The 15,113-nt window shown below is 46.9% G+C and overlaps 1 protein-coding gene across 1 annotated transcript; it reads right to left on the bottom strand.

Annotated features, from left to right (window-relative positions):
* Positions 1-2,188: 2,188 nt before the first annotated feature.
* Positions 2,189-14,071, bottom strand: LOC114602482 (solute carrier family 2, facilitated glucose transporter member 5-like). The gene is made up of 8 exons (XM_077920069.1): positions 14,059-14,071; positions 13,398-13,523; positions 11,130-11,317; positions 9,948-10,139; positions 9,078-9,179; positions 6,294-6,369; positions 4,343-4,470; positions 2,189-2,407 (listed from the first exon to the last, which is right to left on the bottom strand). Exons 1-8 carry the CDS (start codon positions 14,069-14,071, stop codon positions 2,189-2,191), a joined length of 1,044 nt encoding a protein of 347 aa, XP_077776195.1.
* Between the last annotated feature and the right edge of the window lie 1,042 nt (positions 14,072-15,113).

The following is a 15,113-nucleotide window of genomic DNA, read 5'->3' on the forward strand; positions in this document are numbered from 1 at the left end:
ATCTGTGCAGGGACCCATGGCCCCCCACCCACCCCACGCTATGCCCCTTTTTGGTGTGTGATCTGCTAAGATGTGAAATTCCCTCCCCACAGTGCTTGTGCTTGGCATTATGCAGTTTCTATCAAATGTGGAAGACGCACCTCTCTACTTGGGCTTTTGACCCTTGAGGTGAGTATTTCTCGGACCCCACCTAAGTTTGGAGCCCACACTTTAGGGTGGAGGGTGGGCAATGAATGAATCGAGGCAAAACCTCAATACTGGCGTGTCAACGGTGCTGAGACAGTTGAAGGACAACCGTAGAGATTCCCTTGGGATCATGGCTCGATTATAAATGTTTATAATCAAATTTTACACGGGGTTTTGCCCCTCCCCCAACGCCCGCCTGGTGTTTCTCCTCGGCATTCGCTCCATCTTGGTGATCTGCCTTTGGGCCACGTAGATGGGCAGTTGCTTCCTGATTTCCAGAAAAGTCTGGTGCGTGGTTTCTGGGATCATCTTTAAGATGAAAAAGAAGGTGGCAGCACATATTGGACAGCAGATGAGGAAGCTGAAGAATCCGATGTATTTCTGGAAAGGAACAGGAGCAGCAACACACACACAGAGAGAAACAGGGCTCAGCAACATGAGTCCAAAAACTGAGTTTTAAATGTGTTATAAATGTGTTGCAACACCAGATGGCGCTGTAGAGCAGGAAACTTTCTATGCGATTTTACATAGAGGTTTTTTTCCTTTTGTTATAAAGATTTAATTTTTATGACTTATCTATAGTGGGGGGTTTCCCCCTGTGTGTAGATCCACCCACAGAAAGGCATAAGCTTATTAATTTAGCGCATTATATTTCCCAGTGCTTTTTTCCTTCAAGGAACTCAAGGCTGGGTTATCTCGTAGAATCATAGAATTGTAAAGTTGGAAGAGACCCCCTGGCAAGGGTGTTCTGGTCTCAATGCAGAAGTCACAGCCAGAGAATCCTCTGAGATAGTTGGTTCCACTGTTGACAGTTCTGCCTGATGTTTACCTGGGAAATTCTTTCTTGCCATTTGAATACATTAGTTTGGGCCCTGCCCTCTGGAGCAATGGGGGGGGGGAGAGAGAGCTTGCTCTGTATTCTATGTGGCAGCCCTTCAGATATTTGAAGATAGCTACCAGATGACACTTGAGTCCAACTCTACAATTCTCTATCAGTGCTCTGTCTTCTTTTATCCAGGCTAAACATACCCAACTCCTTCAACTGTTGCTCATAAGGCTTGGTTTCCATCTCTTTCTCTAGTAACACCCCAGAAGGGAAGTTTTGGGACCAGGTGAGGGTAGGCGTGAAATGTGCTTTCTCCATCCTACCTAAGGTGGGAAAGTTCTATGGCCATAGGCGTAGCCAGGATTTAGGGGGCAGGGAAAAAATCTGACGTTTGGCAATTCACTCAGAAATGGTGCCCAACGGATGCAAATGCTCCCCTGAAAGGTTTGGTGGTCGAAACAGAAGGCTTTTTATCACAGGACAAGAAATCAGACCTCGACACCTCGACACCTTAACCGGCGGAAAAATATTTTTTTGAAAAAATCCCTAAATCCTGGGGTCACAATTTAAGAAAAAATTTGACTTTCAGCAATTCACTCAGAAATGGTTCCAAACGGTTGCAAATGCTCCCCTGAAAGGTTTGGCGGTCGAAACAGAAGGCTTTTTATCACAGGACAAGAAATCAGACCTCGACAACTTAACAGGCGGAAAAAGATTTTTTTGAAAAAAATCCATACAAAAGCATAGAAAATCCATGTTTGTATGCTTGTATATTCGCAATATCTGTTGTGGACGCACCTGGTTGCCTCACCTCATGTCCCCCCAGAAATCTGTGCCGGGACCCATGGCCCCCCACCCACCCCACGCTATGCCCCTTTTTGGTGTGTGATCTGCTAAGATGTGAAATTCCCTCCCCACAGTGCTTGTGCTTGGCATTATGCAGTTTCTATCAAATGGGGAAGACGCACCTCTCTACTTGGGCTTTTGACCCTTGAGGTGAGTATTTCTCAGACCCCACCTAAGTTTGGAGCCCACACTTTAGGGTGGAGGGTGGGCAATGAATGAATCGAGGCAAAACCTCAATACCGGCGTGTCAACGGTGCTGAGACAGTTGAAGGACAACCGTAGAGATTCCCTTGGGATCATGGCTCGATTATAAATGTTTATAATCAAATTTTACACGGGGTTTTGCCCCTCCCCCAACGCCCGCCTGGTGTTTCTCCTCGGCATTCGCTCCATCTTGGTGATCTGCCTTTGAGCCACGTAGATGGGCAGTTGCTTCCTGATTTCCAGAAAAGTCTGGTTCGTGGTTTCTGGGATCATCTTTAAGATGAAAAAGAAGGTGGCAGCACATATCGGACAGCAGATGAGGAAGCTGAAGAATCCGATGTATTTCTGGAAAGGAACAGGAGCAGCAACACACACAGAGAGAGAAACAGGGCTCAGCAACATGAGTCAAAAAACTGAGTTTTAAATGTGTTATAAACTTGCAACAACAGATGGCGATGTAGAGCACGAAACTTTTCTATGCGATTTTACATTTTTACATAGAGGTTTTTTTTCTTTTGTTATAAAGATTTAATTTTTATGACTTATCTATAGTGGGGGGTTTCCCCCTGTGTGTAGATCCACCCACAGAAAGGCATAAGCTTATTAATTTAGCGCATTATATTTCCCAGTGCTTTTTTCCTTCAAGGAACTCAAGGCTGGGTTATCTCGTAGAATCATAGAATTGTAAAGTTGGAAGAGACCCCCTGGCAAGGGTGTTCTGGTCTCAATGCAGAAGTCACAGCCAGAGAATCCTCTGAGATAGTTGGTTCCACTGTTGACAGTTCTGCCTGATGTTTACCTGGGAAATTCTTTCTTGCCATTTGAATACATTAGTTTGGGCCCTGCCCTCTGGAGCAATGGGGGGGGGGGGGAGAGAGAGCTTGCTCTGTATTCTATGTGGCAGCCCTTCAGATATTTGAAGATAGCTACCAGATGACACTTGAGTCCAACTCTACAATTCTCTATCAGTGCTCTGTCTTCTTTTATCCAGGCGAAACATACCCAACTCCTTCAACTGTTGCTCATAAGGCTTGGTTTCCATCTCTCTCTCTAGTAACACCCCAGAAGGGAAGTTTTGGGACCAGGTGAGGGTAGGCGTGGAATGTGCTTTCTCCATCCTACCTAAGGTGGGAAAGGTCTATGGCCATAGGCGTAGCCAGGATTTAGGGGGCAGGGAGAACACCTACCTGTCATCATCCTCTGTCTGGCTCTGTCTAGCAGATTCAGAATGAAATGTCTCAACAGCAGTTGTTTTAAATTCCTTTCTTTTGACCCCAAGTGCTCGGGGGAAAAAATCTGCCAATATCTTTCTACAATTTATACTTTTACTTAAGTATTTTTATTTAATTACTTGATTTTGGGGGGAGGGGAGGAGAGCTGCCCCCCCCCCCGGCTATGCCCATGGCTGTGGCTCAGGGATAAAAAGGTAAAGGTACCCCTGCCCGTACGGGCCAGTCTTGACAGACTCTAGGGTTGTGCGCCCATCTCACTCAAGAGGCCGGGGGCGAGCGCTGTCCGGAGACACTTCTGGGTCACGTGGCCAGCGTGACATCGCTGCTCTGGCGAGCCAGAGCCGCACACGGAAACGCTGTTTGCCTTCCCGCTAGTAAGCGGTCCCTATTTATCTACTTGCACCCGGAGGTGCTTTCGAACTGCTAGGTTGGCAGGCGCTGGGACCGAGCAACGGGAGCGCACCCCGCCGCAGGGATTCAAACCGCCGACCTTTTGATCGGCAAGCCCTAGGCGCTGAGGCTTTTACCCACAGCGCCACCCGCGTCCCTTTCGTGGCTCAGGGATAGGAGGCCTCAAATTCAATCCCTGGCAAGTCCAGGTGAAACTGGGAGCGGCCCCTTCTCTGAAACCTTGGAGAGCCACTGCCAGTCCGTGTAGACACTACTGGCTTGATATAAGGCAGCTTCTTATGTTTGTATTCAACCCTTATTCAACCCTTTACCTAGAATTAGGAGGACTAGAATCTTACGTTTTGTTTTGTTTTTTTTACAGGAAATACCATAGCTCAGTGTCAGAGCATCTGCCTTGCATGTAGAAGATGCTCAGTTCAACCCCCGACGGCTCCAAGCAGGACTGAGAAAGACTCCCTGTCTGAAACCCTAGAGAGCCTCTGGTAGTCAGTGTAGACAGTGCTTAGCTAGATGGACTAGTGAGGGACAAGGCAGCTTCCTAGGTCCTCAACATCCGTCTGCATGCCAAGCAGATGCTCTAATGGTGAGCTACAGCCCTTCGCTGTAGAAGGTTCAGAACACCACCAGAATCACTCACTTGGATATTGAGGAAGGTCACAATGCTGAAGAAGTTTAGGAACCAATGCACAAATCCCCCGACCACATAGGCTGAGGACCGCGAGGACTGAAGGAAAAGCTCTGCTATTATCAGGTTGGGAAGAGCACCTGTGTAGAGAAAAGAGTTCACTGCTCGTTGGGAGGAGATTTTTTTATTTTTATTTTTAAAAAAGAGAACTATTTTTAAAGTGGTTTAATCTTGCCTCTGTTTAGTAACTGCTTAACTGTTTATATACTTTATTTTCTCGTTGTTGTCGTTATTTATTGGCTTTATATACTGCCCTTCATGACAAGATCTCAGGGCGGTTCACAGGATAAAATACAAGGTAAAAACGCAAGTAAATAGTTAAAACAAAAACAACAAAATAACACACACACACACACATGCCATGCATTGAGGTATTTTGTTGGGGCCATTTGTTGTTATATATATTTTTAACCACAAAGAAGATTTTTAAAAAGTTTTAAAGTTGGGCCATAAAGGTAAAGGGACCCCTGACCATTAGGTCCAGTCGTGACCGACTTTGGGGTTGCGGCGCTCATCTTGCTTTATTGGCCGAGGGAGCCGATGTTTATCCACAGACAGTTTTTCCGGGTCATGTGGCCAACATGACTAAGCCGCTTCTGGCGAACCAGAGCAGCGCACGGAAACACCATTTACCTTCCCGCCGGAGCGGTATCTATTTATCTACTTGCACTTTGAGGTGCTTTTGAACTGTTAGGTTGGCAGGAGCAGGGACCGAGCAACGGGAGCTCACCCCGTTGCGGGAATTTGAACCGCCGACCTTCTGATTGGCAAGTCCTAGGCTCTGCGGTTTAACGCACAGCGCCACCCGCGTCCCTTGTAAAGTTGGGCCATACTTTGATGCTTATTTTCTACACCACTTTGTGAAGTCTCCCCCCTTGAAAAGCAGATTAGAAACCTTTCAAACAGTCTTTAATACTATAAAACAATTGGCCTCAAAATGGCATTCCATTTTTTAAATGGGTTTTGCATGTAAAGTGCTACAAACTACTTTTATTTGGAGATTTTCTGAACATACCATTAACAAACATCAACAGAAAACAGGATCGTGGGACTTCTGCGGTTCACTACAAAGCCCAGTAGATCAGTGTTCTTCAGTCTTGGAAACCCATCTACTATTATTTTCATTATTCTTTTGTACCCTGCTCTTTCTACAGAACCTGGGACTCAAGGGATCTTACGAACTGTAATCTCATATTTAATCCCATTACGTTAAACCATGGGTAGGCAAACTAAGGCTCGGGGGCTGGATCCGGCCCAATCGCCTTCTAAATCTGGCCCGTGGACGGTCCGGGAATCAGCATGTTTTTACATGAGTAGAATGTCTGCTTTTATTTAAAATGCATCTCTGGGTTATTTGTGGGGCATAGGAATTAGTTCATACATAATTTTCAAAATATAGTCCGGCCCCCCACTAGGTCTGAGGGACAGTGGATCGGCCCCCTGCTGAAAAAGTTTGCTGACTTCTGCATTAAACTGTAATGGGATTAAAACAATGAAAAAAAAAACAAGCCCAAAATCTGTTAAAATGCAGATAATAAAAACACGAAAAACACTACGACCCTTTCCTTAAAAACAACAAAACAGTCAGTTCCCAAAGGCCTGCCAGAATAAAACAGTCGTCACCTGCCAGTGGAAGGACAAGGAGAGAGTCGGCCTGACCTCACTGGAAAGGGAAGAGTTGCTGGGATCATTAGGGCTGCTCTGTTTTGGAAGAGTTTCTGCTGGCGCTGTGTTTTTTATATTGCTGATCTACACCTGACTCTGGCTCCTGACACACTGTAGTGGAAGGGGCTGAGGATAAATAAAGGCTTTGGATGCCTGACCACCCTCGACCCTTGAAACCTTTTGCTCTTCACATCGTGCGCCTCCTCCAAGGAACTCTGCGTATCACCTGAGCACTTACTGGGTCCGACGGCATGTACCATGAGGAAAATATTGATGAGGAGCGCATCGACGTAAGACATCCACAAGGCATCTCCCTGTTGGAGAGAGTTGTGAGAGCGTGTCAAGCTTGCTAGGTTTGGGCAAAGCGCTTTTGATGTAATCACTGATATTATTATTATTATTATAAAAAAAATATTAGATTTTCCACAATCATAACAAAAACCACAAAGCAGAATGACACACAAAAACAAGGGAAAAAAGAAAAATACATCAATGAACGAAAGAAGAAAAAAGGAACAATAAACAGATAAACAATAACATCAAACTTAATTCTTTACAAATCCAACCTTTTAAACATCTTGGTTGACTTCCTCTAGTCCCTCCCTTCTGAGTTTCCTTGTAGTTAAAAGTAACAGCTTTCCAATATCATTATTAAACTAAAACAATTTCCAATTCTAGTCCGTCTTATTCACTTTTCTTAATATTCTAAATCCCATTTATTTAATTATAACTTAGTTTAATCCTAGGCCTATTTGTTTCTTTCAAGTAATTTCTAATTTTTTATATTACAATATTTGTTCAAATAGTCCTTAAATTTCCTCCAGTCCTCTTGAAACTCCTCTTCTTTCTGGTCGCGGATTCTTCCAGTCAGGTCAGCTAGCTCCAAAAAGTCCATCATCTTCGTCTGCCGTAATCGCTGATATTATTGGTCAAACAGACACTGTTTACTCAGGAGAGATCACTTCCCATTGGGAAGACTCCAGAGGACAGCGACACTGAGTTGCGTCCAAAATTGGGGCGGGGGCACCGCATGTGCATGATGTCACACGCACGATGCCCCCCGCCCCAAAGTGGCCAGGTCAACTTGGCCTGCGAACATGCTTCACCCTGCCACATTCCTGGCGATTCTCAAAAGGACGCGGTACAGCCAAGCGTCTTCGTCCTGGCGCGTCCTCTTGAGGATTGCTGCAGGGTTTGGGGGAGGCCTGGCCCCCTTCTTGAAAATGTGCCAGTGCCAGAGGAGCATCTCTGATGGGATAGCAAGGGAAAGATCTGGTCCTTTTTAAAGCACCTTGTGCTGCACAGAAGGGTTGTTAGAATCTTCGGTCCTGTATACCTGAAGGTCCTGTATACCTGAAGGAAAATCTCCACCCCCATCGTTTAGCCCGGACACTGATATCCAGCACCGAGGGCCTTCGGGCGGTTCCCTCATTGCAAGAAGTGAGGTTACAGGGAACCAGACAGAGGGCCTTCTTGGTAGTGGCGCCCACCCTGTGGAACACCCTCCCTTCAGATGTGAAGGAAATAAGCAGCTATCCTATCTTTAAAAGACATCTGAAGGCAGCCCTGTTCAGGGAAGTTTTTAATATTTAATGCTGTACTGTTTTTAACACTTGATTGGGAGCCGCCCAGAGTGGCTGGGGAAACTCAGCCAGATGGGTGGGGTATAAATAAATAAATATTATAATTATAATTATTATTATTATTATTATTATTATTATTATTATTATTATTATTATCCAAACCAAATATGACCATTTTGATAAGGTATGGTCCCCACGTATCAACTGTGTAAATAGGAGCGATGCTAATTCGAGGCCTCGATCACTCACACTCATTTATAGAGAGCTGCGACCTATTCCAAGGCCATATCAGCCTTGCTCCACACACCCTCCTTCACTGTGTTTTAGCCCAGCTGGAAATGTGCTCTTTGAACTCTGATCATGCCTCTTGCATGCCTGGACGTAGGTGAGAGAAGGGGTTTGGGAAGGTGCATGCAGAAACCAGCCTACTCTACCAAGGCAAATGATGTGAGTTCATTGCTCAGCCTACTTTTGCTTCCAGCCCCACCCACCACTGGCATGCAGTTCTTGGTCTGCAAAAGGTCCCAGACTTAGTTCAACTGTTTAGGTGACATGTAGAATGCCAGCACATGTTTTAATTTTTTAAATAAAGGTTTAAAGATGCAGTCGTACCTTGGAAGTCGAAAACCAAATTGCAGCTTCTGATTGGCTGCAGGAATCTCCTGCAGTCAATCAGAAGCCGTGGAAGCCAGCGGCGTAGCGTGGGTTGTCAGCACCCGGGGCAAGGCAAGTAATTTGCGCCGCCTAACCCATGGATTTGCGCCCCCTAACCCATGGATTTGCGCCCCCTAACCTGTGGATTTGCGCCCCCTAACCCGTGGATTTGCCCTAACCCCAGATGTTGCGCCCGGTACGCCCGGCCCCCCCTGCACCCCCCATGCTACGCCACTGGTGGAAGCCCCATCAGACGTTCAGGTTCCAAAAGAATGTTCGCAAACCGGAACACTCACTTCCAGGTTTGTGGCATTCAGGAGCCAAAACGTTCAAGTTCCAGGGTGTCCGGGATGCAAGGTACGACTGTAGTGGTTATAAACTGTTTTAAATAATTTCATTGTTTTATTCCTATTGTGAAACTCGGAGGGCTTTTTTAATTTAATGAACAAGTGGTATATAAATTTTGTGAAATAAATGCGCAGATGACAGCTTCATCTGTCTGGGGGCAGATGGATTGCAGAGGTGGGGAAACCCAACATGCAATATGCACCAGGTGCCTCCTTTCTGGTGTGCACAGCAATGTGAAAACACAACTTGAAACGCAGCAGAAGAGAAGCGACGTCGCTGCATTTCAAAGTGTTAATGCGTACACAGCGAGAGAGCCATCCAAAGGAGTGATGCTCTTTCAGTTGCTAGTGTGCACATAGCCAAGGAGCAACTGACGGAGTAACGCTTGGCTTTCGGGGACATTGGTGCTTGAAGAGTTCAGAAAAAAAACAACCAACCTGAAGTTCAAGGTTCATGGTTAATACGACGCAGAGGATGGTGCACATGCCAAAGCCAAGGAGCAACAGGAACTTTCGCCCCATTGAGTCAATGTAAACTATCTAGAGAATGTAACAGCAAGGGAAAGAAAGCATGTGAAAAAGGAAGGACGCAGCACTCGGTCTCAGCTTAACCAACCTTGCAGGGTTCTTAGTAAGTTTAAAATGGGGGTGAGAGAGAGGGCTCAGAAACAAACAGGTGGGTCTTTTACCACCTCACCTTGATAGAGAACAGGGAGCCAAGTGGGGCTGTGTGTAGTGAGAGTATGTATGAACTTTGGCTGATGCTGGAAGCTGGACATACAGAAGAACATACTGCTCTATACTAGCCTTGGTGATCTCCCCGGGAACCTCACGAGGAGGCAAGATCGGTTGGAGTGTCAATGCTGTGAGCCCCTCCCTCCAAGGTTCAGGCCAGGTAGGGCCAGGAAAGGCTGAAAGCCTGGAGAGCTGCTGCCAGTCAGTGTGGACAATACAGAGTTAGATGTACAAAGGATCTGACTTGGTATAAGGTGCCTTCCTGTGCAGTGGTACCTCGGGTTAAGTACTTAATTCGTTCCTGAAGCACCACTTTAGCTAATGGGGCCTCCTGCTGCTGCTGTGCCACCGGAGCACAATTTCTGTTCTCATCCTGAAGCAAAGTTCTTAACCCACTATTTCTGGGTTAGCGGAGTCTGTAACCTGAAGCGTATGTAACCCGAGGTACACTGTATTCCTAAGTGCTGGCACAAAACTGCTGCTAAAGTTTGCAGCGCAGGAACATCCTTTGGAGCAGACTGAGCTTTGAGACTTTAAGGGGCAGAAAAAAAGGCGAAAGTAAGGCAGGCTTACCCCGACAAAGACTGAAATGATGATGGCAACGCTTGATGCTAAACGGATGTATGGGAGATTATTTAGGTCAGTTCCTGTAGACAGGTAGAGTCTCTCTGTATAGAAGTATACCTGAAATGAGACCAAAACAACTGAGACTTTTAGCTTACTGGGCGATGGTCCTGTGGCTGACTCAGGGTTTGGAGGCACTGTCTACAAAATGAAGCCTAAGATCCTTTCTCTCCAACTCCAAACTAGGGATGGGAAAATTGGTCCGTTTTTGTTTCTTTTCCAGCCTTAAATCCAGCTCTTCACATTTCTTCTGCACAGACAAGAACTGTTTGCAGTTGCCAACATACATAGGCAGGCAATCCTCTGAATCTCTGGCTATATGGGAATCAAAGGTCACTGCAGTCGTGCCCACAAGGGGTGGGTGTACCTACCAGTACCCCTTGTGGTGCCTGTGAACGCTCTTGGTAAATATCTTCTCAAAAATCTACAATCTGCTTGAGATTGTTTGCTCTTTGTGCTCATAAAAACACCCCTGTTCCCACAGTGGCCACCCAGATGCCTACAGGAAACCCACAAGCCAAGCACAAGCATCAAAGAGCTTCTGTCTCGGAGAGAGCTGCTGATGTAGGTGCCTTCCTCGCCGTTGGTGGGGCAGCTGTTGTAACAGCATCCGCACACCATCTGGGGGGTGATGCCCCCTTTCCTGCTCTTTTGGATGTGGCAGCCATTTTGTTTCATGTCTCCTCCCCACCCAGCAGCCATTTTGTGACTGGTGCCCACGGCACTCCCTCAACATTCCAAACATGGCCACTGGGCCCCCAAAAGGCTGACGGAGCTTGGGTGCAAAACAAGCTCCGCCCATACTGCTTGTGACCCTAAATGCAGTGCTGCCTGTGCCACGAATTTGCCCAATCCTCTTTGAAAGCCACCTGAGCTGGTGGCCATCGCGGCCTCCTGTGTGGGGCCATAGTTCCATAGTTTAACTATGAAGAAGTCCTTCCTTTCCTCCGCCCTGAATCTTCCAACGCTCAGCTTCATTGGAAGTGCCCTGGAACGCCAACTCTCAACACCCGCAGCCATTGGCCGTCCTTGCTGGGGTTGATGGGAGTTGTAGTCCAGTCACACCTGGATGGCCAAAGGTCCCACTTCCCCTCCCTTGTTCTAACCGCTTGTGGATATTGCCTTCCTTACTGCGTTGACTCCAGAGAGCTGTTGGCCACCCATCAAGATAATGACTGAGATGACTTGCCACCGCAGGCTTGGGAAGCACAGCAGCTTAAGTGAGTTCATGCTCTTCTCCGTCTTCTCAGCCATCTTCTCCTGCTGCAGCTCTTCTATCTCCTCCTGCACGTCCTCATTGTGCCTCAGCTTCTGCAAGGCTGGAAAGAAGCAGCAATGGAAAAAGCCTTTGAATAGCAGGGGACGGAGGCTGGTGGGGAGAGTTTCTTGCAGTACCAAACACAAGAGGCGTAGTGGAAGGGGGGCAAAGACCAGTTACAAATTCTGCAGCGGGTTCCTGGTCTCCAGCATCCCAGAGACACCCAGCCAGCTTTTTGGCCACTGAGAAGATGTTCCGCCTCACCCGTTGTGATGCCTGGAGCCAATCTAAGTGAAGACAGGTGAGTCGGCCACTGAGGACTGGCTCCTAGGGTCACTCTGGAGAAAGACACCAAGGAGGAGCTGTTCTGCATGCGCCAAAGCTAAGCGTTTGGGAGCACTGCAAACATAAGCTGCTTCTGTTTCAAGAGAATGGTGTTCTAGTTCTATTACCTGTCAATCAATCGATTGATTGATGGGTGTTCTGCTACATTCAATGGAGCTTCACAGAAAACACTGTGGGAATGTTAAAGATAGTAGGAAAGGATATATTGAATAAATATTAGCCTTCCTTCACTCAGGCTAGTGAAGTGGTGTAGCAGAGCAAATTCCCCTCAATATAGCTGGAAGCTAGTTTGCAGATTCATTTGAATCTCTTAGTTAAGTTTATTCCTGGTGTCCCGTTTTGTCCCTCTTAAAAGAATAAAGACACAAGGGTCTTTCTGAGTAAAGTAACAAAACGTTTACTCGCATTTCAGTTCACAATTTGATCCTAGAAAGGCAGCTTTACTTAGCGGTTACACAACAAACTGTGAGTTCATCTCATATGGAGACTGAACTCGTGTGCTGCTGGCTGAGAGCTTACTTTTGAGTGATAGCTGATCCACGGCCATTTGATGTACCTTTGGGGATTATTAATTTGCTGGTGAAGATCCATCATTGAAACAGTTCATTATCCTGGAAGAACTGTTCTGTCTGCTGCTGTGCTCGGAGCACCCTATTGCGACATTTGGAGCACCCACCACCTCACGTTTGTAGTGTTGTGCCCGTAGCACCACCGTGCACCAACTCACTTCCAACTATATTTTGGATAGGATATTGATGTGGAAAGGCATTCTGCCACTGTCAGTGATCCTTGACAGTGACTTACCAAACCTACCATTCCTGGTTATGGAACATTTATCCGATTCTTATTAGTTTGTGACTCCATGCACATATTATATGTCTTCTGTTTATAGTGTTATAAAAAATATTGTCAGTATATTATTAGCCAACGTGTTGCTTCTTGTTGTTCAGAGCTGGCTGAGTGCCAGTAGACAGCAAAAATTACCGTATTTTTCCGTGTATAAGACTAGGTTTCTTCCCTAAAAAATAATGTCCAAAATTTGGGGGCGTCTTATACACGGATAGATCTTTCCCATTTTCTTAAATCAGAGTCCCCCAAAATACATGGGGGTGTCTTATAGGCGGAAAAATACGGTGCATTAATAAGAGAACAAAATGGCTGCAGGAGAGCAGCATGGCAGCAAGAGAGCAAGTGAAGCAAGTAATTCAGACTGAGAAAATAGCTGCATGATTCGGCTCTTTCATGGAGTCCGCCAGAGCCACGCCCATCTCCCAGGTCACATGCTCCAGAGCAGTGGAACAGGAAGTGACACTGGGTGTCCCCTGCCTGTGCCACTCTAGGGAAACCAGGAATGTTGCATTTGACTGCACCAATGGATTACATCCCACAAACACAACTGAGGTCACCTCGAAAGAAGAAACGGGAGCCCTCCACAAGAGGGGAGCCACCACTGAAAAGGCTGGCCGGGAAGGGTTAGGCGAGATCCCTGTCTGAAACCCCAGAGAGCTGCTGCCAGTCAGTGTAAGCATTACTGAGCTAGATGGACCAATGGTTTGATTCGGTATAATGATTTCAGCTGTTCTCTCTCTGAGAACCAAGAATGACGTCTTTGGAGCATTGCCTAAGAGGCCATCCAGACTCAACCCCACCAAACATACAACACCACGTTTCATTCAGAAAAAGCGTTAGGCGCTATCAGTTGTATTAAGACTGTCTTCTCAGGTGAACGCTAATAAGACTTTGAATGTTATTATCCCTCACCCTCCAAGATGTAAGTGGTTCATGGATGTGGTTACCTAGCCTGGCCTTTTCTTCATCATTTTTCTGAATCAGGAGATACCTGGGGCTTTCGGGGAAGGAAGGAACGACAACGGTCTGAAATAATGCCAGTATTCCAGGGACACTTGTCAGTATTGGCCAATCTGCGCAAGAAGGAGCAATTAATTTTATTTATTACATTGACGCCCCACCTTTCGTCCAAGGAGGCGTACGTGGTTCTCTTCCTCCCCATCTTATCCTCACAACAACCCTGTGAGGGGGGTTAGGCTGAGAGACTGGGAATGGCTCAAGGTCTGAGTCAGGATTCGAACCCTGGCCTCCCAGGTCCTAGCCCAACAATCTAACTACCGCGCCACCCTGGCTCTTGAAAGGTATCAACTCAGATGGCACAACAGAATTGCCCAACACTAAGGGAGGGAATCAATGGCCTTCCTGGGTCAGGGGGCACCTTTGGGGAAGTGCCATTGGTGCTAGCCATTGGCTGTCATGAGGGAAAGTGTGGCATGACGCAAAATGGCTGCCATGGGGGTATAATACAAAATGGCTGCCGCGGGGATGTGGGGAAATGGCTGTTGTGGGGGCATGGTGTTATGGTGGCCACGTTTAAAAGGGGGGGGAAAGCAAAGAAAAGAGACATAACCATGGGTGTGCCCCACATCAACAGGCAGGGGGAGGCACCTATATCAGCCATCGCTATGCTTGCTCACAGAGCGAAGGTCTCTGTACAGTGGTACCTTGGTTCTCAAACGCCTTGGTACTCAAAACAACTTAGAACCCAAACACTGCAAACCCAGAAGTAAGTGTTCCAGTTTGCGAACTTTTTTCGGAAGCCGAATGTCCTCTGTTTTAAGTGTTACACTGGTTTGAGTGCCACACTTCCGTTTTGAGTGGTATGCTGAGGTCTGTTTGTTTTTGCTATTTATTTTGCGTTTTTGTGGCTCTTTTTTTGTTTTTGTGACTGTGTGGAACCCAGTTCAGCTACTGATTGATTGTGTGCCTGCAGTACATTGTTTATTGCTTTCGTTTTATGGATCAATGGTCTCGTTAGATAGTAAAATTCATGTTAAATTGCTGTTTTAGGGGTTGTTTTTAAAAGTCTGGAACGGATCAATTCGTTTTGCATTACTTTCTATGGGAAAGCACGCCTTGGTTTTGGAACGCTTTGGTTTTGGAACGCACTTCCGGAATAGATTAAGTTTGAGAACCAAGCTACTACTGTACTTCTCCTCTGTTCAGAACTGATGGGTCGCTGGCTGTCCGATCCTGGGTAAGACTTTTTGTGGGCACCATAGGTGGTACTGGTGGGGGTTCACTGGTGCTTGTGAGCACCACATGGAACTGGAGGGGTCGTGGAACTGTCTCCCTCAGGTGGCGAGCTCTTCTTCATTGGGAGTTGAGTCATCTGTTGGGGCAGCGGCGTAGCGTGGGTTATCAGCACCCGCGGCAAGGCAAGTAATTTGCGCCCCCTAACCCGGGGCAAGGCAAGTACAGTAATTTACTCTCCCAAGCAGCAGCAGCGAGGCTTCTCTTTCCCCCGCGCTCTCCTGGAGCTGCCTCTTTTCTTTCCTTTTTCCCCTTTCTCCAAGGCTTTTCGCTTTCTCTCCTAAATTGATTCCTCCTCCACACCGCGGCGTTTCCTGGCTGCTCCCCCCCCCTCTCTCCTCCTCGCTCTGCTTGCCTTTCCCTGCCCTGCCTGAGGGCGCCCTGAGGAGACTCCGCTCTCCTTTTTGACC

Source organism: Podarcis muralis, chromosome 2 (assembly GCF_964188315.1).
Source record: "Podarcis muralis chromosome 2, rPodMur119.hap1.1, whole genome shotgun sequence".
In the NCBI taxonomy this organism is placed as follows: Eukaryota; Metazoa; Chordata; class Lepidosauria; order Squamata; family Lacertidae; genus Podarcis; species Podarcis muralis.

Coding starts and splice junctions, on each gene's coding strand:
- LOC114602482 (XM_077920069.1), bottom strand. Junction 9,180..9,947: donor TCATTTCAGTCTTTGTCGGG/GTAAGCCTGCCT, acceptor TACATTCTCTAG/ATAGTTTACATTGACTCAAT. Junction 6,370..9,077: donor CCATGAACCTTGAACTTCAG/GTTGGTTGTTTT, acceptor TCTCTCCAACAG/GGAGATGCCTTGTGGATGTC.